This window comes from Erythrolamprus reginae, chromosome 2, assembly GCF_031021105.1.
Source record: "Erythrolamprus reginae isolate rEryReg1 chromosome 2, rEryReg1.hap1, whole genome shotgun sequence".
Classification (NCBI taxonomy): Eukaryota; Metazoa; Chordata; class Lepidosauria; order Squamata; family Dipsadidae; genus Erythrolamprus; species Erythrolamprus reginae.
Genome location: NC_091951.1, coordinates 118,286,876 through 118,314,251, shown reverse-complemented (window position 1 = coordinate 118,314,251; position 27,376 = coordinate 118,286,876). Strand labels below are relative to the sequence as shown.

The 27,376-nt window shown below is 40.4% G+C and overlaps 1 protein-coding gene across 1 annotated transcript; it reads left to right on the top strand.

The window, feature by feature from the left end:
- Window positions 1-12,400: 12,400 nt before the first annotated feature.
- Window positions 12,401-27,149, top strand: IRF1 (interferon regulatory factor 1). The gene is made up of 10 exons (XM_070739300.1): window positions 12,401-12,630; window positions 17,705-17,798; window positions 18,503-18,602; window positions 20,008-20,184; window positions 21,393-21,433; window positions 22,820-22,946; window positions 23,506-23,625; window positions 24,440-24,465; window positions 24,877-25,012; window positions 26,241-27,149. The coding sequence occupies exons 2-10, from the start codon at window positions 17,712-17,714 to the stop codon at window positions 26,330-26,332; spliced, it is 906 nt and encodes a 301-aa protein (XP_070595401.1). The 5' UTR covers window positions 12,401-12,630; window positions 17,705-17,711; the 3' UTR covers window positions 26,333-27,149.
- The last annotated feature ends 227 nt before the right edge of the window (window positions 27,150-27,376 follow it).

Genomic DNA, 27,376 nt, shown 5'->3' with positions numbered 1-27,376 from the left:
TCCTGATCCCCAAAATGGCCAGGAAGCTCTTGTAGCCTATTTCTCCAGAATGCTCTCCAGGGCAGAATGCAACTACAGTCAGCTTGATAGGAAGGCCCTGGATGTGGTGGCCGGGGTGAAACATTTCACAAGTACCTTTATGGCAGAAACTTTGAGCTGATCACTGACCATACGCCCACTTATGAAATGAATGGCAACGCTGTAAATATGGCTCAACAGAAGTACCCACAGTGTATAACATGTTTGATGCAGAGCCTCTTCACAACTAAATCGTCCTTTTCAGTAAACTTTGTGGTATAGCAAAACATCTGAAACAAGAGCAAAGTCCTCTTTGAATGGAGTTCAGCTGTTTTCCTAATAGAAATTATTGTTATTGATAATAGGTGTTGTGGTTAGCTCTGGCCCAGCTCCTGCCCCAAGGACTGTGGAGGTGGGGGAGACATCCACATGCTGCAGGCCTGTTTTGCCCCGGTGGAATCTGCTGATGAATCTGACCAAGAAGACAAAAGTGACAGGGAGGAGGAGAGTGTGGCAGACAGCTCAGAAGGAGATCAATTATCTAGCTCCTCCTTGGATTCAGAACAAGAGTTAATGATACAGCCACGCATGCGGAGAGCCATGCATAGGCAACAACTGAGAGATTATTATCAAAGAAAATGAGGCCAGCCTATGGGTTTGGCCATTGTGGAGGATTATCTGATTGTTGTGTTTCGTGACTGCTTTACTGACTTTGACTTTTTGTGTGCTGATTTTTCCCTGCTTTGAAACTAAACCAGAGCAAAGTGTGTTTCACTTTGTGAAAGAAGAAGGACTGTGAATAGTATCACAGAACTGATAAGGGACTTGTACAAATTACCAGTTTGTTTGGAGACGAGTGCTCTTTGCTATACCAAAAGAGAGCTTAGTTTAAGTGAATTTTCATTATAAAGAACATTGTTTTGAATTTTCAAACGTGTGTGTGTCTGAAATTTGTACTTGTGAATTTTTGGGAGGAATCTACCAGAGAGCCCGACAGAACAATAGGTAAGTAAATAAAGGTGCTATTCTTATTTTTATAGTAATGTTGATAATAACAATAACAGTATCCACACCACTGTAACATAGTACCTGTTTGGAGAGAAGGGTACTTTTGTTTTTATTCATTTTGTAATGGATTATGAAGAAATAAACTATGATGCACCAGAACCTATTTCTCAACAGCCACAAAAAAAGAGCTAACTTCTAAGCTTCTATTGCAAAGCTGCCAATCCATTTTGCTCAAAGGAAGGCCATGATGCTTCAAAAGAAGAAATGCAAACAAAGCAAAGCGAGAACGAGGCTAACTTCCTTCCTATCTGCCACAAGTGAAATGTCAAGTTACAGTTAATCAGGTGATATGCAGCCTTAACCAAGCTGACTTGATGAAAGTACAATATTACTTTTTGACCTCCTTCTTGGGATGCCTCAGCCGTCATTTTGATAGTGCTGTGGTTGATGCCACGTGACCTTTATTTTTATTTCTTTATTTAACTTGTATGACTGCCCATCTCAAGCCAGTGGTTCCAGGTGGTCAATAATAGTGAAATCAGCTAAAAACCAATTTATAGAAGCAGTACACACATAAAATTAGATATATAAGACAGCTGAGAAATTCAATAATCCAATATATACCACTCTACTACGCCCTGGTCCGACCACACCTGGAGTACTGTATTCAGTTCTGGTCACCACACTTCAAAAGAGACATTGAAACTCTGGAGAAGGTGCAAAAAAGAGCAACCAAGATGATTAAGGGACTGGAAACCAAGACTTACGAAGAGAGACTGAGGGAACTGGGCATGGATAGCCTAGAGAAAAGGAGGGCCAGAGCGGACATGATAGCAGTCTACAAGTATACGAGGGGATGTCACAGAGAGGAGGGGATCACTTTATTCTTCAGGGCACCAGAGGGCTGGACGAGGAACAACGGCTGGAAGTTGACCAAGGAGAGATTCAACATGGAGATAAGGAGGAACTTCCTGATGGTCAGAGCGATCAACCAATGGAACAACCTACCAGCGGATGTTGTGAACTACAAAACTCTGGACATTTTAAAGATAAGATTGAACTGCCACTTGACTGGTGTACTATAGGGTTCCTGCTTGGGCAGGGGGTTGAACTCGATGGCCTTCATGGTCCCTTTCAACTCTAACAATAAATATATAGTATTTCCTTCTTTCTTTCTTTCTTTCTTTCTTTCTTTCTTTCTTTCTCTCTTTCTCTCTCTCTCTCCTAGCCAGTCTGGATGATTCATTAAGTAAAAAACATAGGTAGAAATAGTAATAAAACCATAAAGACAAAGAATCCAAGTCCCCGGGGAGGGGCGGCATACAAATCCAATAAATAAATAAATAATAAATAAGGGGACAAAAAGAACAAGTGAAAAGTAATGAAAACAAACATACGATGATTAGAAGACACTTCAACCAGCCTAGCCAAAAGCCAGGGCAGATAGCCAAGGCTCAAGGCTCTACAAAATGTAAGTATGGTGGGGCTGCTTGAATTTAATACAAAATCATATGTAGGAACAATATCTACAGTACCTGAGACCAGTGAAGGGCTGCAAAATTTTTTACTAAGACACTGTGGCTTATTTTGTGGGTGTGGCTTGCCAGCCATGTGACCAGGTGGGAATGGCTTGACAATCATGTGACCGGGGTGGCTTAAAGAGGTCACGTGACTGGCCTAAAGGTGCCCAACTTGACATCACTCACATCAAGGGTTTGGGTTAGGGTTAGGGTGCCTGGCCTCTCCTTGCCTTAGAGATACAATTTCCATATCTATTTCCTATTACTGAACATCCAAACTATACTATTTAATCCTATGTATATATGCCATGTGTATAAGTATATATTACACACAGACACACAAAAATATACATTATATACTATATAAACTATATGTGTATGTACACACACACACACACACACACACACACACACACACACACACACAGCTCTTCTAAAATTATACACATTTAACCTCATTTACTGTGATAGGAAAAACATACCCTGAGCCCAGAAGGGAAAAAAGGGAAAAAAAATATCAAAATTTTACTACCAGTTCTGCTTACCTGACCGTACCCATAGGAGCCCATCACAGCTTGAGACATACATTTACAAGGATTTAGACAACTGACAGCAACCTAGGAATGAATGAAAAACAGAATGAGGATTTTGCAGTATCTTTTCCCTACCACTCCCATCAAGCTACTCCCTCCAAGCCACGCCCACAGAACTGGCAGTAAAAAAAATGATTTCACCACTGGTCTAAACCCAAAAGAATCATATAGGGGCAAGATGAACTGTGCTCTTTCCCCACAAGTGTTCTTTTTTATCTAGGCCTACTCATCACAATTAAATAAATACCTTCTCTTTTTTTTTCACTTTCTTCTAAAGTAGAGGTGGGGAGAAATTAGGAACACATTCCCTCCCCACTCCTGGAGGAAGGATATTGCCAAATCTCTATTCCCACCCCTCTCCGAGGTCAGCCAGAAGTGGTATTTGCTGGTTCTCCAAACTACTCAACATTTCCGCTACCAGTTCTCCAGAACCTGTCAGAACCTGCTGGATTTCACACACACGCACGGTTTAGATCTATAGAGGCGAATCTTTTTTTAAAAAAATATGGCTAAACTAAGCAAACTGCTTCTAGGCAAGACCTGAAGATATAATATTTTATGACACATTCTTTAAATTTGTACTTCCTTTTCAGTCAAATTACATATCCAGGAAGTTATAAATTCGTATTCTCAGTTTTGCTTGACAGGTGTATATTGAGGATGAAAGGATTCCATAATAATTGCATCAATTAAACAGTAATGGCAAGAGGTTGTACTAAATCCATTTCGGTCAAAAGGGTAGTTTGCTTTTGCCAATCTTTTCTATGACAGTCAAGGGATTTCCTGGAAAGGGAACCCACTATAGAGTTGTGAGTAACGTATAGTCCATAGTCCAGTCTCTTTGAAAGTTGCTGTGGCTAGATCTAGTTTGTCACTGTTCCCTAACCTTGAGCCTTCAAGGTATGTTTGGGTTAATGCTCTGTGTTTCTTACAGTATTTTGTTCAGAGTATATTGTATCATTCTCACTTTTTGTGTGTGTACATAGGATTCCAATATGAAATGGAGATGGGATCAACCAGCTTCCTTCATATCAATACAATACAATACTATATTTGTATGACAAATAAATAAGTAAGTAAGTAAGTAAGTAAGTAAGTAAGTAAGTAAGTAAGTAAGTAAATATCATCTAAATTCACTATAAGTTCATATTGAGGGTATTCGGGGGTGGGGGTGGGGAAGGATAACAGAGAGCTGGATGTTCAGATACATCTACCTTCTCCAACTTGCTATCCTCTGAGCAAGCTGCGATGGTCAGGATCCCAACAGAGTTCCAGAACTTTGGAAGGAACACTGGATTAGGAAGGGTGATGTAAGACTAGAGAAAATATATCCAAATTTAAATCCAAGCTGCTGGAAGTACAAAAAAGAACAGGGCACCTTCCTTCACATTTATTTATTTATTTATTTATTTGTTTGTTTGTTTATTTACTTATTTACTTATTTATCTATCTATCTATCTATCTATCTATCTATCTATCTATCTATCTATCTATCTATCTATCTATCTATTTATTTAGATTTGTATGCCGCCCCTCTCCGCAGACTCGGGGCGGCTCACAACAAAGTGAAAAAACAATGTACAACAAATCTAAATTACTGTTTAAAAATATTTAAAAGACCCCATTTTCTAAACACACATGCATACAAACATACCATTCATAAATTGTATATGCCCGGGGGAGATGTCTCAGTTCCCCCATGCCTGACGACACAGGTGGGTCTTAAGGAGCTTACGAAAGGCAAGGAGAGTAGGGGCAGTCCTAATCTCCAGGGGGAGTTGATTCCAGAGGGCCGGGGCCGCCACAGAGAAGGCTCTTCCCCTGGGGCCTGCCAACCGACATTGTTTAGTTGACGGGACCCGGAGAAGGCCCACTCTGTGGGACCTAATCGGTCGCTGGGATTCGTGCGGCAGGAGGCGGTCTCGGAGATACTCTGGTCCATGTGGTAGTTATGGCCCGAAGCGAGGAAATTTTGGCTAAAATACATAACTGGTTGCAACAAATAACAGGTGCAATAATAGAATTTACTCTGGAACTTACTTGGAATATTTAAAACCAATACAGAAAAAAACATCAAATACCTGGCTCTGCATATTACAACAGCTGCAAGGCGCACATTTGCACAATGTTGGAAGAATCCTCACCCACTCACGGAAAGCTTAATAATTAAGAAGATTTACGACGGTGCAGAAATGGACAAATTAACTATATAATTCAGAGGACAAAAAGACTCAGAATACTATGAAATATGAGGAAAACTGGTATCAATGGATTGATGATAGAAAACCCAAAAAAGGGGAAATGAAAAAAGATGCAGAATATTGTAAATATTGAAATTAGTGTATTATAAAAATGGAAAATCAATGGAAATAAGTAGGTGTATAATTGCTTAAAGATATATTGTAACTCGTGGAAAATTTTAACAATTTATAAAGAAAATATTTTTTAAAAGGAAAAGTGACGTCTATGTCGAGTAGATTCCTTTTACCTTTTGCTACCGGTGCGCATTGCGACATTCCGCGCGTCCCCGTGCATGATTTTACTTCGTGCATGCTCAGAGGGACGATTTTATTTCTACCCATGATCAGAGAGCCAAAAAATCACAGAAAATTACAAAAGAAAATATGGCGGTGCGCACAGCACTCGAGCTGTTGTGCCAAAATTACATCACCGGCGGGCCACTCCCGGAGTGCCTGCAGCGGATTGCACTGGCAGGAACCTACCCCGCATGTTTGTGGGTCTATGTGTCACTCTCTCTAAGCTTCCTTCTTGGAACTTGTTAGGAAAAACTTATGGACTGACTGGATCCTGAAGGTTTTGATTGGAGAACTAGATCCTCATAGCCTGGTTCTCCTGCCTCCTGCTGCAATAATACATACACTTCAGTTTTTTTAACCTGGTGTTTTCCTTTTCTTCCTCACCAATGCTGTTTGCTTATAGCCAGGGCGTATTCCCATTCCCGACGCTATTGGTGCGCTATGTGTGCAATTTTGCTTTTTCTGTGGGTGCACGCACCCCAGCGTGTTTTTGCTTTTGCGCAAGCACAGGAAGCAAAATCTTGTGAGGGGACGTACGTGTGCAATTTTTGCTTGCACATGTGTGCAGAAGTAAAAAAATTGCTGAATTCTCTCTCACACATACATTTCCTCACAAGACTTTGCTTCCTGCGCATGCGCAGAAGCAAAAACATGCTGGGACACAGATGCACAGACGGAGAAGTGAAGCTGTGCACGCCAGCACAACTTTCACTACCAGTGCGCCGTCCTTATCTGCACCGGTAGCAACCCGATACTGCTTATAGACAGAAATGGGCAGCCAAAATTTTTACTGCCACACTGTGGGTGTGGCTTATTTTGTGGGTGTGGCTTAATGGTCATGTGACTGGGTAGAAGTGGCTTGCCAGCCATGTGTCCATGTGGGAGAGGCTTGAAAGATCATCATCGTTCAAGTGAAATGTTAAGTCCTCAAAAGTGTCGCTCGCTGGGGTGGCAATTTGCTTTGCTTTTCCTGCGCTCTCCTTCCTGGGTCACCCCCCCAACCTCAGCCTGGGAAGCTAGGCGAACGGGTGCTGCCAGAAGAATAAATGCTACCAGCACCGCTTTCACCCATGCCTTCTGCTTGCACCTCAGGAGGGAGGTGGCCGCGTGAGGCTGGAGGGGAGCCAGGCAGGAGAGAGGGAAGCTCGTCTCAGGCCAGGAAGGAGGAAAGAGGAAAAAAGCAAGGAGTGCAGGTGCAAGCCGAGACCAGTAATCCAGGAAGTGACACCCGCCAATCAGCTGGAGCTGCGCACCCATCTTCATTTCCACCGGTGGAACTGCATTCCACCCCGTCCTGCCTGCTGCCCACCCCTACATATAACCCATATACAACCCTGATGAAGCTCCATACCATGCTCCATTAACAGCACCCCAGATTCAAAGCTAAGCAAGTTCCATACTGTTGGAGAAATAAACCTATTTTGTAGTTAAGAGTTGAAAGAGGTTCTTTAGGTGGAGTCCAATGCTTGATTTTTTTGCAGGAATCCAGGTAAAAGCATCATCGACTTTGGAGAGTATTCCAGGCTCTCCTTAAGGGCAATCCAGCAAAGGCCAAGGCTATTCCACTTCTAGATCTGGTGATCCACTTCTGACCCAAACTGACCTGACCCTAAATAAAATCTTGTCCATGTTTAGAAAAAAAGGTTGTTGTATTTGGGGGAAGGGGCTGTCTTTTTCTCAAGACAAGGCAACTGTATATGGAAAACAAAGAAGAGAAGCCATGCATATTCTATTAACCTACTGTTCTGTTCAGGTCATATGTGACCCGAAACGAAGTTTGAGACCCTGTAAAAAAATTTCCCTGCATATCTGAAACTTGAAATTACATGACTTTGCCTCATTTGAGGTGTTCTTTCTATGAGCTTTTTGTTGTTGTTTCTTAGTTTTTGCTGGGAGCAATGACTATACACTTGTACTGTTCTGGGTCTATTTGACCCAGACTAAGAAAAAGGTTGATTTTAGCTACTATGTTTTTTTGAATACCTATTGCATTAGTAAACTATATGTGAACATGCCTGATCATAAACAAATGAAAAATGAAATTAAAAATTAATGTTTATTTATTTATTTTGCTCAGAAAAGCCCCCCCCCCCAGCTGTTTGCAATTGTGTTTGCTTTATATAGAGAGTAGGCTGCAAGTTACAAATTACATCCTTGTTTTTAGTACAATGGATTTCTTGCATAAAACTAGTTGTCGGAGTATCATGTACATACTTTTTATTTATTTATTTTTTCAGAAAAAGGTAACACAGGGTGTTTGCAATTATGTTCGCTTCATATATAGACTAGGTAGGATGCAAGTTCCAAACTACATCCTTGTTTTTAGAATGGAATTCTTGCATATGACTAGTTGTTTGGTTATCATGTTCTTCTTCATATTCCACTTGCATAACAATCACAGGCTGCATATGTATGTGTGTGATGGGGCCCTGAAACAAACCCTGTTCAAATCTATACTCAATGCTCATCCATATCACAGCAGCGATATATGGATTTATTGATTGCATGGATGATGTGATATGTGATGATATGTGTGATCACATGTGATGTGATATGTGATTATATGATATGTGCAATGGCACATATTAGCTTACTTCATGGCACAGTAATCCAAAATGACTTTACAATATGCACCCTGTTGAAAAATGAGATGAAGTACACAGAAAAGTAAGTACATGATGACTTGCAGCTGGGGGAGGGAGGAGTTTTCTGAGCGAAATAAATAAATAAAAATTAATTTTTTATTTCATTTTTTATTTGTTTATGATCAAGCATGTTCACATGTAGTATACTAATGCAATAGGTATTCAAAAAAACATTGACAGTAGCTAAAATCAACATTTATTTTAGTCCAGGTCAAATAAACCCGAGAACAGTACAAGTGTATAGTACATGCGAACAGAACAGCAGTTATAAGAAGAGAACCTGTGCAATATTGATATAAATTCTTATGATTTATATTAATATTGATGGTTTCCTGATTGCTTATTCAAACCCTATGACAATCATTAGAATAGAATAGAATAGAATAGAATAGAATTTTTATTGGCCAAGTGTGATTGGACACACAAGGAATTTGTCTTGGTGCATATGCTCTCAACGTACATAAAATAAAATATACATTTGTCAAAAATCATGTGGTACAACACTTAATGATTGTCATGGGGGTCAAATAAGCAATGAAGAAGCAATATTAATAAAAATCTTAGGATATACGCAACAAGTTACAGTCATACAGTCAACATGGGAGGAAATGGGTGATAGGAATGATGAGAAAACTAGTAGAATAGAAGTGCAGATTTAGTAGAAAGTCTGACAGTGTTGAGGGAATTATTTGTTTAGTAGAGTGATGGCGTTCGGGGAAAAACTGTTCTTGTGTCTAGTTGTGTTGCCTCATAATTCTTGACAAATGTATACAGTGGTACCTCACCATACGAACCCCTCGTCATACGAGCTTTTTGAGATACGAACCCGGGGTTTGGAATTTTTTTGCCTCTTCTTATGAACTTTTTTCGCCTTACAAACCCACCGCCACCACTGGGATGCCCCACCTCCAGACTTCCGTTGCAAGCGAAGTGCCCATTTTTGCGATCCTGGAAGTGGGGTTTCCCATGGGGGGGAGCTTCAGGGGAATCCCACCAGCGCAAAAACGGGCGCTTTGGCTTGAAAAAGGGGTAAATTTTGGGCTTGCATGCATTAATTGGTTTTCCATTGATTCCTATGGAAAACATTGTTTCGTCTTACAAACTTTTCACCTTACGAACCTCCTCCCGGAACCAATTAAGTTTGTAAGACAAGGTATCACTGTATTTTCTTTTATGTACTATGAGAGCATATGCACCAAAGACAAATTCCCTGTGTGTCCAATCTCACTAGGCCAATAAAGAATTCTATTCTATGCTTCTACATACAGGAAGGGCTTGATCTTGAGTAGAGATTATGGGTTTTGTAGTCTGGCATATCTGGGGGTGGGGGCTGGTTTTAGCATAAAGGCATAAAATATTCTTTGAGCTATTATCTTAGAGGTCCATTAAAATGAAAAATTAATTTATGGGGACCTCCTCAAATAAAACAAATAACGTTCCTCAGCTGAAGGTCAGGAGAATAAGTAAATATGCCACTTGTTTTCATAGCTTTGAAGCCATAAATTATAGGATTTATCAAACACTTGGTGGACTTTGACCCGAAAACTTGTATCTCCCAAACATTTTATGTATGCTGTATGTTTTAAATTAAAGCAGAGGTCCCCAACCTTGGCAACTTTTTAAGACTTGGGGACTTCAACTCCCAGAATTCCCCAGCCAGCAAAGCTCCACAATTCTGGGACTCCACAAAGCTCCACAATTCTGGGAGTTGAAGTCCACAAGTCTTTAAAGTTTCCAAGGTTGGAGAGCCCTAAATTAAAGACCAGCTGTGGAAATACAAGAAAGAGACAATACTGAATTCTACCAAACTGTGGTACAATTGGGTTAATCAGAAAAAATATTTAAAAGCTTAAATATCTATAATAGAGTCAAATTTCTCACAATCTGAAAGTATACCAAAAAAATGTAAGCAATCTTGTTATGCCTTTCGTTTACTAGATATACAAAATAAATTAAAATTGTTGTCTAGCAATTAACTTTGGACAATTTACGGCTTAGGTAATATGATTGAAATTAATAAGATTAAGATGATGCTATTAATATGGCTCTACACTACATCCTACAGCATCTTGGATCTCCAATGACCTATGCTATGGTCCTCTTTGAAGACTTCAGTTCAGCATTCAACACATCATACTGGACATTCTCTTAACCAAATTAAATCAGCTAGTGGTATCTGAACACACTTGTAAGTGGATCACAATCTTCCTAACAAATAGAAAGCAGCAGGTAAAGCTAGGAAAAATCACATCAGATACATGTAGTTAGCATAGGGCCCCCCCAAAGGTGTGTACTCTCACCACTTCTCTTCTCTCTATACACCAATGACTGCATCTCAAATGATCTATCTGTTAAACTACTGAAGTTTGCAGATGATACAACAGTGATTGGACTCATTCGAGACAATAATGAATCCCCATACAGACGGGAGGTTGAACAACTAACCTTGAGGTGTGACCGGAACAATCTAGAACTGAACACACTCAAAACCGTAGAAATGGTGGTAGACTTTAGGAAAAACCCTTCCATCCTTCCACCTCTCACAATACTAGACAACACAGTATCAACAGTAGAGACCTTCAAATATCTAGGTTCTACCATATCTCAAGACCTAAAATGGTCACCTAACATAAAAAATATCATCAAAAAAGCACAACGAAGAATGTTCTTTCTACGCCAACTCAGGAAGCTCAAACTGCCCAAGGAGCTGCTGATACAGTTCTACAGAGGAATCATTGAGTCTGTCATCTGCACCTCTATAACTCTCTGGTTTGGTTCTGCAACCCAACAAGACTGACACAGACTTCAGAGGATAATCAGAACTGCAGTAAAAACAATTACTGCCAACCTGCCTTCCATTGAGGACATGTATACTGCACGAGTCAAAAGGAGGGCGGGGAAAATATTTACTGACCATTGGCATCCTGGACACAAACTGTTTCAACTTCTACCCTCAAAACGTCGCTACAGAGCACTGCACACCAGGACAACTAGACACAAGAACAGTTTTTCCCCGAACGCCATCACTCTACTAAACAAATAATTCCCTCAACACTGTCAGACGTTTTACTAAATCTGCATTTCTATTTCTACTAGTTATTTCTCATCATTCCTATCACCCATTTCCTCCCACTTAGGACTGTATGACTGTAATTTGTTGCTTGTATCCTAAGATTTTTATTAATATTGTTTCTTCATTGCTTATTTGACCCCTATGACAATCGTTAAGTGACAAATGTATCTTTTTCTTTTATGTACGCTGAGAGCATATGCACCAAGACAAATTCCTTGTGTGTCCAATCACACTTGGCCAATAAAATTCTATTCTATTCTATTCTATTTAGGCAACAATGATATAATAAAGCAATGTAAATCTAGTAGGCCGATTTTTTAAAAAAAGCTGTAACAATAATGTCGAAAGGAAGGTTGGCAAATGTTTAAATTGATTGTTTTAGACTTAATCTGAGTTTTTTAGACTTGTAATCATGAATGATGATATGTCTGTATAACTTGTCTGTATATATGTCTGTATAACTTGTGTTCTGTTTTTGTCTTTGTCTGTTTATTTTATGATATTTGGTTTTTTTCTCTTAATGTCTATAATTAATAAACATTATTTTTTAAATAAATAAAGACCAGCTGTGATCCTCCTGAGTGAAGTGCAGGTGGGCTCAGTCAAGAACCACAACTGGAAAATAACGAGGTCGCCACCGCACCCCATCCGCATCCGAGCAGGGTTTCAATCCCTCGATTTCAAGGCAGGCTGGATCGCAAACCTTTCACAGCAGGCAAGGGGGCAGTTCGGATGGTTACGTGCGCGTGGGAGGTTGGGCTGGCAACGAAAGATTTCCGGAGCCCTGGGAACGGTTCACGTGCACCGGCTTTCTTGCATTCCGAAATAAGAATTAAGTGCTTGCCAACTCTGTGCAATGTAACCGACTCGCCACCAAAGTTTGAGAAGGGGGGGCGGGGAAGAGGAGGCGGACTTCCCCTCTCGCCGATGGTTTTCAATAGCCTGATTTCTCAGAAATCAGGCTCCTCTAAACAGCGGCCTGCCTGGAGCGCTGATTGGCCGCGGCGGAAGCCCTTCGGGGCGCTGATTGGCTAAGACGCCCGCGTTTGGGTCTCCCTCCCCACTCGGAGAGGGGGATTCCCGGTGACCTGTAGAATAATACAGGCTGCCCCCCGGCGAGTCTCCGGCAGAACCGAGGAGTCTCTCGAACTGATCGGAACTGGAGCCTGCGCGGGAAAGCGTTGTCTATCGCTCGAGTGCTGCCGAAGAGTGTGATCCTCGACCAAGTCCTGCAAGGTGGGTCGTGGTGGTCCAAGCCGCTGGCGGCATCCCGCCCCAACTTTGAGTCAGGCACCGCGCTGTTCGGTGCAAGTTGCATCGAGCAACAGTCACCTGAATTAACTTTCATCCGCCGGAGCGGGATGAGGGGTGAGGCGGGTGGGGTGGCAGGAGCGACCTGAAGACCATCGAGGCTGGGATCGGAGGCTTCAAGTAGATCCACCGGGGATTACTTGATTACCTGTATGTGTTTATTTTAGTGCTGCGATGATCTGCAGGTCCTCTTCTCGCTTAGCACTATTTAGACGGGGAGGAATAGAATAGAAAAGAATAGAATTAGAATTCTTTATTGGCCAAGTGTGATTGGACACACAAGGAATTTGTCTTTGGTGCATATGCTCTCAGGGTGCATAAAAGAATATATTTGTCAGGAATTATAAGGTACAACACTTAATGATTGTCACAGGGTACAAATAAGCAATTAGGAAACAATATCAATATAAATCGTAAGGATACAAGTAACAAGTTACAGTTATGCAGTCATAAGTGGGAGGAGATAGGAACGGTGAGAAGACTAATAGTAATAGTAGTGCAGCCTTAGTGGTGAGGGAATTATTTGTTTAGCCGTGTGATGGCGTTGAGGGAATAACTGTTCATGTGTCTAGTTGTCTTGGTGTGCAGTGCTCTATTGGGTCGTTTTGGGTACCTACTCCGGAGTCGAGAGACACCGCCCCGCCCCCCCCCCGTTATGAAGCGCGTTAGAAAAGGACGGAAATGTTCTCAAAGTACACGAGGGGAGAGGGGGTGCCTGGGTGCGGTGTCTTCTCGTCCGTCGTCCCCCCACCTCCCCAGGCAGAAAAGTCGGCTTGAGTGACAGGTGCGGCCAGTCTGTCTCAGCCCAACTCACCTCACAGGACGGTTATTCTGAGGCAGGGGTAGGCAAAGTTGGCTCTTCTATGACTTGTGGACTTCAACTCCCAGAATTCCTGAGGCAATCATGTTAGGTCAAGAATTCTGGGAGTTGAAGTCTGCATGTCATGGAACAGCCAACTTTGCCTACCCGTTCTGGAGAAAATAGGACGATTCAGTATTTTCGTCGCCCCCAGTTCTTTATAAATATAATATATATATTTATAAAGAACCGGAGGAACTAAAATAAAGGCGGGATAGATTTCAATAAACGCGTCGCCGCCGCTTGTAAGTGAGGAGTCAGGTGTTTGCAGAAGCGCGCGCGCGCTCGCATAGCGGTTTCAATTGAAATTAGCGCAAGATGCGGTCGGCGCTCTGGCTACTCAGCAGGGCAATTCTTGCGAAGTGAGAAAGATGCATGTGTTGTATGGCTTCTTAAATCGCCACAGTAATAATTTTCTTTGCAAAGTTGCAAAAAGTTAGTAGCTCGGTCGATTCCGTTTGTAGCCGAGTTTTGCCAAAGTGAATTGTATGTGTGTGACCGCGATTTCCAGTAATGGGTGGGGCGTTGGTTCTTTTGTTTGTTTGGACCAGGAAGTAAGTAGAGCTTGGAGAGAGAAGAGAAACGGGCGGAGAGAGAAGAGAAACGGGCGGAGTGAGGAGAGGCGGACCAATTGCTAGCTCTGGGTATCCTTGAATGCAGTCCAGAAATTCCAACAGGAGAATAAATTTTAAAACAAAGCAGAATCTTGGAAAGGGTTTTTGAAAAGGCTGGATAGAAGACTAGAGATATTCATTAGGTTGTACCTCTTGAAACGCAGAGATGAAGTGGAATCATAACACACCTGGCAAGGAAGGATCATGCTTCAAATGTAAACATTTCAATTTGACCATTCAGACTTTACTGATAAACCGCCATTGAATTCAGCATGGAAGTTTTCCCAAGGAAGTAAATGTATGATTTGCAGGCGTCTCTTCAAGCATTCTAGGGCAGAGTTCTTCAAACTTGGCAACTTTAGGACTTGCAGACTTCAACTCTGGCTGGAGAATTCTGGGAGTTGAAGTCCACAAGTTTTAAAGTTGCCAAGTTTGGGAACCGCTGTCCTAGGGCAACTGCATGCAGTGCATAGTTTTGCTCCTGTAACAAATGCATGAAAATGCAATATTCCTTTAGTTCACCCTTTGGAATACCCTTTGCACAGGAGCCTGGGCACAGGAATATGCTTTGCAAGAAGGAATCGGACACTAGTCTGAGTGGAATTACAAGCTTGAATTGGCTTGGGGAACCTTTTACAACTTTGTTACCAGGGACCTTTGTAATTCAATGCTATATCCCTAGTATTACCGGTAGTTGGAACATAGACAGTTCAAAAGGCTAATTGTAAATCTCTAGAAAGCAGTAGATATTCTAGATCTTTTTTCTTCATAAATGCTCTTGTTAAGGATTTGAACAATAAAAATGAGATCCTTTTTATAAAAGTTGAATTGTTTTTCTCATTGAATGAAGCTGTGCAGTCTGAAACCACCTGGCCCCGAACCAAAACTTGCAAACAGGAAATCATCGTGGTTTGTGATTGTTTGGGTGCCAAATGACAACATTCCCAGTACAGGACCTCATGCTGTTTTATAAAAATTCTCCTAAGTGTAAGGAACTTTTTCAGTTCTGATTCTTGCTACCATGTGTAAAGGGCACTCGGCATCTGTCAGGCATTTCAGAGAAAGTTCATTAGCTAGAAATAGTTGTCCAAACTGAAGATTAGGAGGTAATGAATCCTAAGGTACATTGGGAAGCCAGAGGGCAATGTGATAAAAGTTGGACTGAAGTGTGGCAATCTAAGCCCTATCCTTTTTTATAGATGAGTGGAAATTCTGGTGCATTTTTGTTATTCTGACAAAAGAAGAAAACTTCCATGGAGGCCTATATGCAAGCAGTGCAGTTACCCTGCAGCCTCTTTCTCCTTCCTTCCTTCCTTCCTTCCTTCCTTCCTTCCTTCCTTCCTTCCTCCCCCCCACCCCTCCTCAATCAGGATAGCACAAGGAGTTGGGTTGAACTGGGGACTCATTGGAGACTGGAGGAATTGGGTGCCTGCATTCTTAAGTATATGTGAGGCATTATCAGGATATTCAATGATCTGATTTTCTGCAATTTATTGCAGCCTGCAAATCCTGAAAATGAACCCGTGATGAAAAAAACAAACCCTCATTTGTAAAAGTTGTTAAAACTGTTTGGGAATTTAGGGGGGGGGGCAAGATAGAGAAAAGCCATTTCCACTTAACCTTTGAAGATGAAAATTGCTTTCTTTTGTAGCTTTTTATTTTTAAAGTGATAGTTTGTTCTACAATTTGGTCTGACAGTGTCATCTGAAAATTAAACATGTGTTTCCCTGAAGAAATATTTCCAGTTTGGTTTTTCATCTAAGTTGTAAACATTGGCGGCTGTAGCTCCCAGTAGTCAGTTAAATTTGTAGCATTCTTAAGAAGCGATGCTTCAAGGAAAGAACTATATTATATCAGAGTTTAAGGGGTAAAACAAAACACGGAAATGATCAAAGTGGGAGATTATCTCCCCTAACCCTACCTGCTGCTTTGATGGGGTTTTTAAGAAAATATGTTTTCAGGTTCCTGTTTTCAGGAATAGTAATATTTTAGTTTGAGGGAAGGAATGGAACACAAAATGGAGTTTGGGACATTGGGAAGATCAGGAAAATACAATAATCCTGAACCATTGTTTGATGACTCAAGCTCTTCTCCAAGAGGTCTCCCCCACATATGTTGGTATATACATGGCACCCATGCTAATATGGTTCTTGATACATTTCTGATTTCATATTGCCCTTCCTACTATTTTGGTCAAATATATGTTAGGTTCTGCACAGTGAAGGGCTACCAAAATTTTTACTACCACACCGTAGGCGTGGCTTATGCAGGATGCCCTGCACCCTACTGCGTTCCCCCCACCATCCGGGCAGTAGCCCACCCCTGGTTCTGCAGCAGAGGAGCAGAAACACATGGTGCCATTTTCTGCATGGACAATGGCCATCTTGCATCCTATGCTGAGAGAGGAAAAATAGAGACCAGGTCTATATGCAAAGGCATTTGAAGGAGGTATTTCAGAACGTAGCAGAAGAATCACCTCCTTACAAATCATCAAAGAGGGAACATCTTTTCCCAGCCTCAAATGGCTGTTTTGGAAGACGCTCTTGGCTGTCCAATGTGGGTCTGGACACACAGATACTTCAGTGAGAGAATAAATAGAATGCCTGGGATAGAATTCCCGGGTTTAATTTGACCTAATGTAAGTAATATGGGAGCAGTTGAATTCTAAATAGGTTGTCCAGTGGCTTCAAAACATTTGTCAACTGAATTATTAAGGGTGGTGACACAGTCAGCCAGATGCGTAGACTAGATTTGGCATTTTTATTTCAATGGAGTCCTTATCAAAAACCTGGGATAGGCAGATGTTTTATTACTATTATTATATTTATATCTAGTTTATATTTAAATCCCATTAATATATCCCATTATCCCATCTTGTTATGTAAGTGACTCTGGGAAGTTTACAGATTAAAAATCATAAAACCATATAGAAAGATACAATTAAAATAGAATGAAAATAGAATGAGAAATAAAAGCAAAATAAAAGATAAAAGGTAGAGGGAATGCTTTCAAGGCACCAACCACTCCAAGGTTGCATAGTCTGAATTATATATAACTCAAGGAGGGGAATTCACCTAGGCTCCTACTTCCTATTTTCCCACAATTCTGTGAGGTTGGTTGAGCTAAGAGAGAGTGACTGGCCCAAAGTCATCCAGATGGCTATCACATCTGGGGGGGGGGTAGAATTCAGTGTCCCGGCTTCTAGGCCAGCATCTTGACTGCGAACTACGTAGATCAACTTTTCATGTTAGCTTTTCACATTATCGATTTAAAAGTAACAAAACTGTAATACTCATGATGTGATGACACTTACATTCTATTTTGTGAAGCACTGCACATACAGATGGTGTTATATGAATAAAAACTTGGTTTCTTTATAAGGTAAATTAGGGGAAATATATTTTTAAAAAAACAATTTTTGGGAAAACACACTGCCCTTTACAACATGAGCCACTGATCTCCATGATATTTCTAAAACTTACAGATTTTATTTTGTTCTTACAATTCCTGACTTTTTTCTTTTTAGTGCCAGAATGCCACAAACAAGGATGCGTATGAGACCTTGGCTAGAACAGCAAATTAATTCAAATAAAATTCCTGGGCTTTATTGGCTCAATGAGGTAACTTGCATTCTTACAATATCTTTTAAAAGGCTAGCTGTGTGTACTTTGCTTGCTTCAAGTTTAAAACAGGGTTATTATAGAAAATGAAACATTATAGTCAGGAAAGTAGTGAGGCTTCAATACAATAATTTGTTGCTGAAGAATAACTACCATGGGGGGCGGGGTGGCAAGTTCAAGGGAACAAAAATATTGAGCAGAAATTGAGAATGCATATTAAATAAATATTTAATGTATTTGATGTTATGTTTAAAATTAATTTTTATGTCAGTCTGAACTCTACAGCTGAAATAACTTAATAATATGTTGCACTTTTATAGCTTTTAAAAATGCCAAATAGTTGAGATATGTAAGAGATTCTGGCAGAGCTAATAGGCTCATTTCCTTGTGGCTAAGACTACATCCAGAATATTTACATACGTTATAGTAAACAGTAGGGAAAGAAATCAATATGTCTTTGTTTATTTTGTTATATACAACACCTGGTTATGAAATGCTGTGCCATTGAATTTCTGGCTCTATTCAATAGACAAGGCAAGTGCTAAACCAAATGAATCATCAGAAATGTAAGCTTGTCTACTACTTAGTCAATTTACAAGTCAGGGGTTATTCTTTTTCAGCTTTCCATTGTTTTTTTTAATTTTCTTTTGTCTACAATTCCGTGATGCTTATTCAGAATTGTATTTTTTTTTTCTCAATTGCAGAAAGATAAAACATTCCGGATCCCTTGGAAACATGCAGCTAAGCATGGATGGGAACTAGAAAAAGATGCCTGCCTGTTCAAAAACTGGGCCGTTCATACTGGTACGTGCTGTTTTGTCCTGGTGAGAGCGAAGCATTTCTAGAGATTTTCTAGAGACTCAAATGGTTACTGAATTTGAAGGAGGAATACTCATGTTAACACTAGCCAAAGGGATACCTTTTCCTTGCCCTGTCTCTTTAGGCAAAGAGTTTGTGGTTTCTTCTTGTATATCTGTGGTCAGTATACCAGTAGGGTGTTGCATGCTGTAAAAGGTTCGGGTTGCAGAATGCACAAAGGCAGTGCCTTTTTAAAACATGCAACATTTTTAAAGCTAGCATGAAAGTCTAACAAACAGATCTTGCTCCTGGACATTCCAAACAATACCTCTAAATAGATTTTGAAGCAAGGACAACCCCAGCATTTACTAGTTAAAACAACTAGAAAGACACCATCTCCCCAAAAGACTGTGTGTTTATCCTGAAAGAAGTTGATAATATGTTCAGCTGCTTACTTGCGCATATTTGTAGCAATCAGAGGCCCATGAGTTTTGCACTATTGTACAGTATTTCTATGTCAGAGTTATAAACTTCCTAAGAATTTTGACCACCAGTATACATGAACGGCTGATGAGAGAAAAATAGGAATCTTTTTCCAAGTCTTATCACCTTGGGAGATAAGGATGGGCTGGTCATTCCCTGTGTATATATCTATCTATGTACAGTATAATACTGTATTATGGAGTGGGTTTCTGGGTTTGCTACTCAATACACCATTGGCATGTTGACAAAATTTCTCTTTGAACAATTGATTGCTCATCATGAACTGTTCTTGATTCTCCCTTAATATGTATGTTGTTACAGAAGGGTGATGGTGATAATATTACAATTGCCTTTTAAGCCTTTTTCTACCTTTCTCCCTACCCCACCCCCCAGTTTTTGGTTACCAAAAATGCCTCTTGAAAAAGTTTGTCTGATGTATTCAAAATTTATGTATTTATTTAAGAAGCAAACATGTATTTGAGCCTATCCTAATCACTGTACCTCTAAATTGCAAATAAAATAAAAATAAAAATACAATAACAAGGCCATCTTGGCTATTTCACAAGTCATGATTCATTAGCAACAGATAAGTAAGAAGTTGTTCATAGGAATAGTTGTTAGATACAGTTAGTCCTATTTGTCACCTAACCATTTAGTCATACATGGATGGGGCCCCTTGGAATCAGTGGGCTCACTTGGTGTTATCTAACATCTGAGTTCAGCTGATACCTTGAATAACTAAGGTTTGTTGTCAGCAGTACATTTATATGTCTGAATTACACTAAACTGCAAAGACTGAAAAGAGCCAATGTCAAACACACAGAAGTGACAGTGGGTTCCTCTTGGGATCTTAGTGTAACATGCCAGGATCCCACTGGTTGGATGTGGTTTTGCATATCTAGACTTATGCCATCTGTTTTTTTTACAGGGAGATACAAAGAAGGCGATGTAGAGCCTGATCCAAAAACATGGAAGGCAAATTTCCGTTGTGCCATGAATTCCTTGCCTGACATTCAAGAAGTGAAGGATCAAAGCATTAGCAAAGGACCCAGTGCTGTTCGAGTCTATAGGATGCTGAACCCTGCAGTAAAATCGGAGAGAAAAGGTATTGCTCAAAACTTACGAAGGATGGGTATTATTCCCAATACAGTGATACCTTGTCTTACAAACTTAATTGGTTCAGGGATGAGGTTCTTAAGGTGAAAAGTTTGTAAGATGAAACAGTGTTTCCCATAGGAATCAATGGAAAAGCGATTAATGCGTGCAAGCCCAAAATTCACCCCTTTTGCCAGCCAAAGTGCCCATTTCTGTGCTGCTGGGATTCCCCTGAGGCTACCCTCCATGGGAAACCCCACCTCCAGACTTCCGTTGCCAGCGAAGCACCCGTTTTGTACTGCTGGGATTCACCTACTGGGATTCCCCTGCAGCATCACAAAAACACGGAAGTCCAGAGGTGGGGTTTCCCATGGAGGGTAGCCGCAGGGGAATCCCAGCAGCGCAAAAACGGGTGCTTCGCTGGCAACTGAAGTCCGCAGGTGGGGCATCCAAGCAGCAGCGGTGGGTTGTAAGGTGAAAATAGTTTGTAAGAAGAGGCAAAAAGAGGCAAAAAAATCTTAAACCCCGGGTTTGTATCTCGAAAAATTTGTATGATGAGGCATTTGTAAGACGAGGTGTCACTGTACTTGTAATATAAAATTTGGTTCCAGTGTTGTCAATTTTATGGCAACAACTGAAATCCATATGCAAAATTTCCAAGAATGGCTATGGCTTTGCGGCCAACAGAATTGCACTATTGCAAACTTGGAGAAGAAAATATTATAAGATGGATAAAGCCCGAATTGTCTAGCATTGTCTAGCACAGTGATGGCGACCCTATGGCACAGGTGGCACACAAAGACATATCTGCTGGCCTGCGAGCTGTAGCCCTAGCTTAGCTTCAATATGCATGTGTGTGCCGGCCAGCTGACCTTTGACTCACACAGAGGCTCTGGGAGGGTGTTTTTGGCTTCCAGAAAGCCTCCGATGGGATGGGGAAGGCTGTTTTTACCCTCCCTCAGCGCCAGGGAAGCCTTTGGAGCCTGGGGAGGGTGAAACATGAACCTACTGGGCCCACCAGAAGCTGGGAAACAGGCTGCTACTGGCCTCCAGAGGGCTTCCACAGGGTGGTGGAAATTGCTTTTGCCCTCCCCAGGCATTGAATTATGGGTGCGAGCACTCAAGCATGTGCGATAACCATCACTGGTCTCTCACATGGTCTCTCTTAAAATGTGTTTATTCTAAGCCTTTTGTTTTTGTTTTGTTTTTTTCAAACAGAAAAAAAGTCAAAGTCTCCAAAAAGCAGGAGCCCAAGAAAGGTACGTGTATAAAAGATTTCTATGGCTATCCACCGATAAACACAATTCTGGTTAGCTAGCCACAATAACAATATCCAGAACTATAAAAATCATAAGACATATCATAAAAAACCCATAAACTATGTAAAAGCCATACATACAACACATGTCTTTTCTTCAATAGCTTAAGTAAAACATGCATGTGAAATATTAAAAGGGCACAGATTTGTGGGTATTTACAGGGCGGAAGTCAAAATCTGCAAGGTGATTGGCCCAACCATGATAGAAATTGTGACTGACATCTTGTAGATGTGAACCCTGCTCTTCCCTTGAAGATGCCACTGTCTAGCTTTCATACAGAGGGGGTGCTTCCTGTCTCTCCAGCCATTGCAAATCTTCCTACTGAGAATAAGAAGATAGAAGGAGATGGCTGCTGGCAGAAATCATTCCTGTTGAAGGAAATGCATGTTGTTCTTGATTTACAACCCGTCATTTAGTGACCTTTCAAAGTTCCAAAGATGCTGAAAAAAAGTGATTTATGACTATTCTTCACACTTCAAATGGTTAAAGTACCTCTGGGGTCACGAGATCAAAATTCAAACATTTGGCAACTTGGCATGTATTTATGGCGTTTGCAACTTCCTGGAGTGATGTGATCCCCTTTTGTGACTGATAAGCAAAGTCAACGGGAAGCAAGACGCACTTAGCAACCGTGTTACAAACTTAACAACTGCAGTGAAGCACTTAACAACTGTGGCAAGTAAGGTTGTAAAAGTCATTTAACAACTGTCTTGCTCAGCAATGGAAATTTGGGGCTCCATTGTGATCCGTAAGTTGAGGACTAGCTCAACTTTTGGGACTCGGTTGACAAATTTTTAGCTTCTTGATCACTTTTTATCAGTCATCTAATTCTTTTTTTAAAAAAGGTCTTCCATTCCTTCTGCCTAATTATAGTCAGTGTTGAATCTTTCAAAATAAAAATCTATCGGACTCCCAGCTTGCTTAACTGCCCCACTTTAGCTATAGACAATTGCCATCTAAAGGCCATTTCATTGCATGAAAATGATTGTTAAGCAAGAAAAGCTGCAACAATTTACTTCTGCTGAAAATTGTGCAGAAATACTTTCCAATAGGATGTTTCCGATTACAATGAAATAAATCGATTCACCCATCTTGACCTTAAAATGGTTCCTTTTGCAGTGGTTCTGTGGACCACTGCATATCAAAAACTGGCCCATGCAAACAAGCGAAGCCCCATCCATGGGATGTGGACAGCATGCAACCATGCCCCCTCCAGGCTGCGGAAAAACCTTTCTCCACAGAACTGGTCCCCGGTTGCCCAAAAGGTTGGCCTTAAAAGACACAAAGTTGACATTTTGCCATAATTGGGTCCTTCATCTTTTGCAGTCAGTGGAGGATATTAAGGAGGAAGAGACCGTCGAAGCAACAAACAGCATTCAGTTGCCTGATGATCACAGTGGCTATGTGCTTCCTAGCCATGTATCAGAGGACATGGAAGTGGGCAGCACATTTGGTAAGAAACAATTTTAATCAGTTGTGTTGGTACTCCAAGGAAAAGCCGGGTCTGCTGAGTCCATTTTTCAGCTCGCTTGAGTAATGAAAAGATAGGCTGTCAAAGATGTTGAGTAATTAAGACACTTTTTTCTTCGTTTATTCTACACTCATAAATTCCCAATAAAGTATTGGAAAATACTCAAAACTAATGAAAATGGAAAGACTGGATTTATATGACCGTTTGAAATGAGATTGATTAGGTTTGTGGCCAAGTATGTTGTAAGAATTCACACATTGAATTAGTGTATGTGTGATGTTGTGATCATCAGCTTAAACTGCAACATCAGTTATTTGTCTGAGCATAGTATCTCATGTTTTGTTCATCCAGGTTGAGTGTGCGTGCTGTCAATCATTTTGTTTGTGTAAAACAAAATGGCTTGTTTAGTTTATAGGGCAATCTTAGGGAAAAGGAGTGGGGCGGCATACAAATCTAATAAATAATAATAATAATAATAAATAATAATAATAAAATATATCTTGCATTATAAATCACATACATTTCAATGGACATTTTTTAGGTTATTCGTGTGACTTGAACAATGGTGTCTGGAGAAATTGCCCACTGGATATTCAGACCCCTGACAGCACAAATAACATGTACAGACTTCAGGTTTCACCCTGCTATTCTTCTTCTGAAGGTTAGTATTTAATTCTTCAGAATCAGCTGATTGATCATAATTGGACTGAAGAACAGAACCAAGAGAACTGCACAGTTTAGGTCAACTGCCCACATGGAGTAAGACGTTAAGCTCCCCAAAACCTTAGATTATGGGATTATATTATTATGTTAGATTATTAGGGGGCCTTGATGGCTCAGATGGTAAGCAAAAACATGCTGAAATCTCTCGAGGGGTGTGAGTGTGTCCCCAGCACATTTTTGCTTCTGCGCATGCAAAAACATGCTGAAATCTCAAGAGGGGATGCACAGTGAGAGAGATTTCAGTAATTTTTTTGCTTCTACATATGCGCTGGAAGCAAAAAATACAAAAAATTTAAAAAGATGGTGGCTGAAGGACTGGCACTAGAGTGGTTGCGTGCAAATTGTGCAATCTGGTGGCCCACTACCGTTGCGCAGTCACCTACCGCACCATCCCTGGACCTGACCCAGTGAAAATTAAGCCCATGTAAATCTTATTAATTTTATTAAGATAATGGAAATATGTATCTAAATCTCTCCTGTTGGAATATAGAGCTTATAAATACAGTACTTAATTACAACCTGCCTCTTGGAGAAAAATAATTCTAGATATTAAGCCAGGCATTACTTGTATGAGCATAAATTATTCAAGGCTTTATTTTTGTCATTGACTAGAAAGATGTTATTGTTGCTAGTAGAAAACTGGAAAATAAACATTTAGTAAACAAGAATTCTGAAATTCATTGGGTATGTTTCTTTCCTCTTCCTCTTCCTTTACCTAATGGCTTCGTATAACTGCACCGTAACTGATGAAGATGACGAATCTACACTGTGTGAATTTGTAAGTTTCTCTCTCTTTTTAAATAATTTCGGATTTATAAATAATTTTGGCATTGGGACAATACATGAAATCTACGGGCAGTATTCAAAGGGCGGGTGGGCATGCAATGTGTACAAGAGTTCCCATTTGCCTTCGTTAAGAAGGGACATTTAGGGCAGGGCTGTCATCTGGCCCGCAGGCATGTGCTGGCCATGCCCTCACCTGGTTTAGTGAAGGGGATAAAAAGTCCCCTGGCTTAGGATGTCTTTCTTGGCTTCTCAACCACATTCGATCACAAGAATCCATAACCTAAGAATGTGGCTGCAATCTTTGTTTTGTAACCTGCATCTGAGAAAGCAATTAACAGTGTTTTTGAATTGAACTAGAAAACAGTTCAGATTGTTGATCTCTTTTATCTTTCTTCTCTGACAGTTGTTAAGCAGCTCTGAATGGCAACAAAACAGCGTTGGTGAAAAGGGGTACCTGTTAAATGAAGCTGGAATGCAGAATCTCTCCCTTGACTTTTCTTTGCAAGAGCACGATACCGCCTTCGGATTACCAAAGCTAGGTATAAACTTTTCATCCATATCTTTCGAATTATAGAAATGCGTAATGTCTCTATCTCATTATAGTATTATTGAAGAACGAATCTTCTTTGCCACTTTTATATAGTCTTTGATTTAACGATGACAATTGAGCCCAAATTTTCTGCTGATAACAAGCAAGGCAATTGGTAAATGAGTCATGTCCCATTTTATGACCTATTGCCATGATTGTTAGGTGAATCACTACAGTTGCTACGTAAATCGTGAGAATATTAAGTGAATCTGGCTATCCTCATTGATTTTCCTTGCAAATGACACTTCCAAGACTCCAGAATGGCTGCAATCATTATAAATACAGGCTGGTTGCCCAGCAATTGAACTTTGACCACATGATTGTAGGGAGGCTGCAGTGGTCACAAGTGTGAGACCCTTGTAACTTTGAATAGTAAGTTGACGATTACTTTTATAGGTAGACTACCTTCACTCTGATTGTTATACTCATTAGTATCTTTAGGCCAGCATTATAGAGTCATATTACCCAACTAATAACAAAGGCTCTGGAATCTACATGTATTGCATTTCATGGAAGAAGTGCTGGTTGGAATTGTGATTATACTATATAGGCCAGTGATGGCAAACCTTTTTCCCCTCATGTGCTGAAAGAGTGTGTGTGTGCCCTGTCACACATGGGTGAATGCCCACAATCCTAATTCAATGCCTGGGGAGGGCGAAAACAGCTTCCCCTGCCCCCCGGAGGCTAGAAACGGCCTGTTTCCCAACTTCTGGTGGGCCCAGTAGGCTCGTGTTTTACCCTCCTCAGGTTCCAAATGTTTCCCTCGATCCGGGGGAGGATAAAATGCCCTCCCCCATCCCAGCAGGGTTTCTCTGGAAGCCAATAACATCCCCCCAGAGCCTCTCTGCGAGTCAAAAGTCAGCTGGCCGGCACACACATGCACGTTGGAGCTGAGCTAGGGCAACGGCTCGTGTGCCAGCAGATATGGCTCCACGCGTCACCAGTGGCACCCATGCCATAGGTTCGCCATCACTGGTATAGGCTAAGATATTCTACTCATTTTTTGTTTTAGACCTCTATCCAACTCTTCCAATTTAGCGAGAGCTCTGTTGGGGGAGGGAAGGTCATCACACACATATATGATTTTTGGCAGTTTCTTTGAACTTGTGATAGATTCTCTACTACATTTTCTAGTGAAACCACATTCTAAAACTTGATTTCTCTTTTTCCCCCTGCAGAACTAATTCCACATGAGTCGAAATCCAATGCAGAATACACTTTGTTGGACATTCGAACACACTATATGCCCCCTATATCCTGCGGCATTTAAACCTTTTTATCACTAGGCTTGCACTATTTTATTTTGAATGCAGAGTGAACAAATTGATCAATTTGTTGACACTCTACACATTTAGAATAGAAAAGTTCAAGCAATGTTTGTACAGTATAGTATGTAGGAATATCTTTGTGATAAAACTGTACATTTATACCTAACTACCTTATGAGCCTATTAAGGCTTCTTTGCTGCTTTTTTCACTCTGTTGATTCATTAGTAGGATTACAGTATAAATATGTTTAAACATTGGGGGGGGGGCACACAGAAGATTTTCATTGTTGTAAATTGATAATATATTTTAAGCCCATCAAACTATAAGCTTAAAATTACTCCCTGAAAGACTAGTGATGCCCAACCAGATATTTCTTGGTTATCTTTTTTTCTTCAAATTTATCTTTGGCCTTTATCTGAATCCCTATCTTAACATGTTAAACTGTGAAAAACAGATAAGTTGTTTGTTCCATACTTGTTCAGAATTTTATTTATAAAACATTCCACTAGTTACTTTGGACATATTTTAGACTAGTGCTACATTACATTATTTCCTCCAGTGAAAATATGCTTTGAAGTTGATAGATGAATGTATGGTTTATTTGCACTCTGATTTTCAAGATGTCAACTAAATAGGTATTGTGAAGAGAGCAAAAAATGCCTAGTAGGGTTACATATACTAAACCAAAAGATTAAAAAAAGGATTTGGCAAACTGTCAGGGTGCTAAGCTGCAGCTTAAATTCTTGTACATTCTTTTTCTTGTACAGACTTTGTTGTATATAAATTACAGTTGTCTTAATAAAATATTAAATTTATGGAGACCTGTTTGATTGCCTTTTTTATTACCTGTTGCTGACAAAGAAATTGGGAAAATATTTTCTTAGCCTGGCTAGTGCTAGTGTTTTAGTGCTGCTAAAATAAAGAAAACAAAAGACATTTTCTTCAATGAAAAGAAATTATCATTTTATTGCAAACAATAGGGTAAATTATTTACCTATTCTTTTTATACTTCCTTAAACTTCTGAAGAATGGTGTATACAAATAAA